Source organism: Ovis aries, chromosome 10 (assembly GCF_016772045.2).
Source record: "Ovis aries strain OAR_USU_Benz2616 breed Rambouillet chromosome 10, ARS-UI_Ramb_v3.0, whole genome shotgun sequence".
NCBI lineage: Eukaryota > Metazoa > Chordata > Mammalia > Artiodactyla > Bovidae > Ovis > Ovis aries.
This window is the reverse complement of record NC_056063.1, coordinates 65114066-65117160: the sequence shown is the minus strand read 5'-3', so window position 1 is coordinate 65117160 and position 3095 is coordinate 65114066. Positions and strand designations below refer to the sequence as shown.

At 36.9% G+C, this 3095-nt stretch overlaps 1 protein-coding gene across 1 annotated transcript; it reads left to right on the top strand.

The window, feature by feature from the left end:
• Window positions 1-1727: 1727 nt before the first annotated feature.
• Window positions 1728-2047, top strand: LOC114116699 (ATP synthase membrane subunit K, mitochondrial-like). Its single transcript, XM_042255158.2, has one exon. The coding sequence runs from the start codon at window positions 1764-1766 to the stop codon at window positions 1938-1940; it is 177 nt and encodes a 58-aa protein (XP_042111092.1). The 5' UTR covers window positions 1728-1763; the 3' UTR covers window positions 1941-2047.
• Window positions 2048-3095: the final 1048 nt, after the last annotated feature.

The following is a 3095-nucleotide window of genomic DNA, read 5'->3' as shown; positions in this document are numbered from 1 at the left end:
TCCTAGAAGCTTAACAATACTGTTCACAAATGAAAATAGGATTTAATGAAGAACATATAGGCATTCAGTTCAGTTCAGTCGTTCAGTTGTGTCTGACTCTTTGAGACCCCATGAACTGCAGCACGCCCGGCCTCCCTGTCCATAACCAACTCCAGGATTCCATCCAAACCCATGTCCATCGAGTCAGTGATGCCATCCAACCATCTCATCCTCTGTTGTTCCCTTTTCCTCCTGCTCTCAATCTTTCCCAGCATCAGGGTCTTTTCCAATGAGTCAGCTCTTTGCATCAGGTGGCCAAAGTATTGGAGCTTCAGCTTCAACATCAGTCTTTCCAATGAACAACCAGGACTGATCTCCTTTAGGATGGACTGTTTGGCTCTCCTTGCAGTCCATGGGACTCTCAAGAGTCTTCTCCAGCACCACAGTTCAAAAGCATCAATTCTTCAGCACTCAGTTTTCTTTATATTCCAATTCTCACATCTATATATGACCGCTGGAAAAAACATAGCCTTGACTAGATGGACTTTTGTTGGCAAAGTAATGTCTCTGCTTTTTAATATGATATCTAGGTTGGTCATAACTTTCTTTCCAAGGAGTAAGCATCTTTTAATTTCATGGCTGCAATCACCATCTGCAGTGATTTTGAAGCCCCAAAAAACAAAGTCTGACAGTGTTTCTACTGCTTCCCGATCTATCTGCCATGATCTTCGTTTTCTGAATGTTGAGCTTTAAGCCAACTTTTTCACTCTCCTCTTTCACTTTCATCAAGAGGCTCATTAGTTCTTCATTTTCTGCCATAAGTGTGGTATCATCTTCATATCTGAGGTTATTGATATTTCTCCTGGCAATCTTGTTTCCAGCTTGTGCTTCCTCCAGCCCAGTGTTTCTCATGATGTACTCTGCATATAAGTTAAATAAGCAGGGTGACAATATACAGCCTTGATGTACTCCTTTTTCTATTTGGAACCAGTCTGTTATTCCATGTCCAATTCTAACTGTTGCTTTTTGACCTGCATACAGGTTTTCAAGAGGCAGGTCAGCTGGTCTGGTATTCCCATCTCTTTCAGAATTTTCCACAGTTTATTTTGATCCACACAAAGTCTTTGGCATAATCAATAAAGCAGAAATAGATGTTTTTTCTGGAACTCTCTTGCTTTTTCTAAGATCCAGCGGATGTTGGCAATTTGATCTCTGGTTCCTCTGCCTTTTCTAAAACCAGCTTGAACATCTGGAAGTTCACGGTTCACCTATTGCTGAAGCCTGGCTTGGAGAATTTTAAGCATTTCTTTACTAGCATGTGAGATGAGTGCAATTGTGTGGTAGTTTGGGCCTTCTTTGGCATTGCCTTTCTCTGGGATATAGGCATTGCAGGGATATAAATAGTCATTGAAAATTAAATGGTTTATATATATTTTCATTTTAGAGCTCTGTCATATTACCTTTAATTTTTAAGACCCCAAGACTCTGGCTAGCCATGATTCATTAACCCAATTTTATATCTAGTCTAATAAATCACCTTAAGTGCAAGAAGGGCCTTGAATAATACGTTTTATTATGAAACTCTATAAATCATGTTCTGAGTGGAGGGACTTTATTCTTGTTAACCAAAAAAGGCAAAGTGGAACTCAGTTTATTTTCAAAACAGCAACCCTTCGTTTCTTTCTTCCAATTATAAACCTATTGCTTTTTGGATACATTTTCAAAAAGAGCATACAGTGAAGGACACAGGCTGTTGAGTTTGAACTCCTTGAAAGATTGAAATCATGGCAGGTCCAGAAGCTGATGCCCAGTTCCATTTCACTGGTATCAAAAAATATTTCAACTCTTACACTGTTACAGGGAGAATGAATTGTGTGCTGGCCACATATGGAAGTATTGCTTTGATAGTCTTATACTTCAAGTTAAGGTCTAAAAAAACTCCAGCTGTGAAAGCAACATAAACAGATTCTGAACTGTACATTATCTGTTAAGTTCCCATGCCAGAAAAAGCTAATGTCAACTCATCATGTGATACTCAATTTGTATAATAAATTATGAACCTGGAGAAAAAAAAGTACCTCATTTTCTTTCTAATCAAAAGTTAAGAATATATTCCTTCAGGTGCTGATTTGGAAATAACTTTTTAAGTAGACCCCTATTAAACATTATCTTCTATTGTTTCAACAAAACCAAGAAAGTAAATCTGAACAGTTTTATTTCTTAAGTATCATCATATTCTATGCAAATTGTGGACCTGTATCCAGGCTATTGATATTGTGTTAATATCTGATGATAAACATATGCTGAAAAATGCTTAAACATATAGAAAAATCCTACAGAAAAACAGGATATCACTCTAACTAAACACTCAGCACCCAGGCAAATTACATGACAAGTAAATGTACGCTTGAAAATATATTCCAAAATTGTATGTCCATGTAAATCATACGTTTAAAAAATATGAAATAATAGTTTAACAACAATTTATACCTTATATAATCCAATCAAATTTATTTCTGCCTTGAATGTCTGCTCATATGAGTCACCACAAGGAAGCCAGGGTCCTCAGTCATTCCCTCTACCACAACCTATGCCTTCATGTAGCTCTGTACATCAATACTTCCCATCCCATGTTCCATTCCTCTCTAGCCCTTGAAGCCGTCTCAATATTTTCTCTACAAGTGATCATAGTTTATAGTTATATCCTTTTACTTTTTCAGTGTTTCCTCCCTTTTCCTTCTAATTGAAACCAGGATTTCCTTTAAAATGGTGCATCCCATGCCCATGTTTCAAGTAGTCACTAATTTATCCTCACTGGAGCTCTTCTTAAATATCCAGATCATTCCCTCCCCTCTTCTCTAAGAATCACAGAACACTGTGAATTTATCATTAGAATTTACTGTTAAGCATCACCCACTCTAATTCCTTAAAGAATTTAGCTTTTGACTCACCCATTACTATTTCTAAGAATTAGTCCTGTGATAATTATTTGTGATTAAGTGATTTAATAATCACTTAATTCATTTTTGCAATAGAAGGATGTCCTACCTCTTTATCTCTTCCATGAATATTGTTTTCCACTTATTCACAATCACTGATTCTCCATTACCACCACC

Coding starts and splice junctions, on each gene's coding strand:
- LOC114116699 (XM_042255158.2), top strand. CDS start 1,764: ATGGCAGGTCCAGAAGCTGATGCCCAGTTCCATTTCACTGGTATCAAA.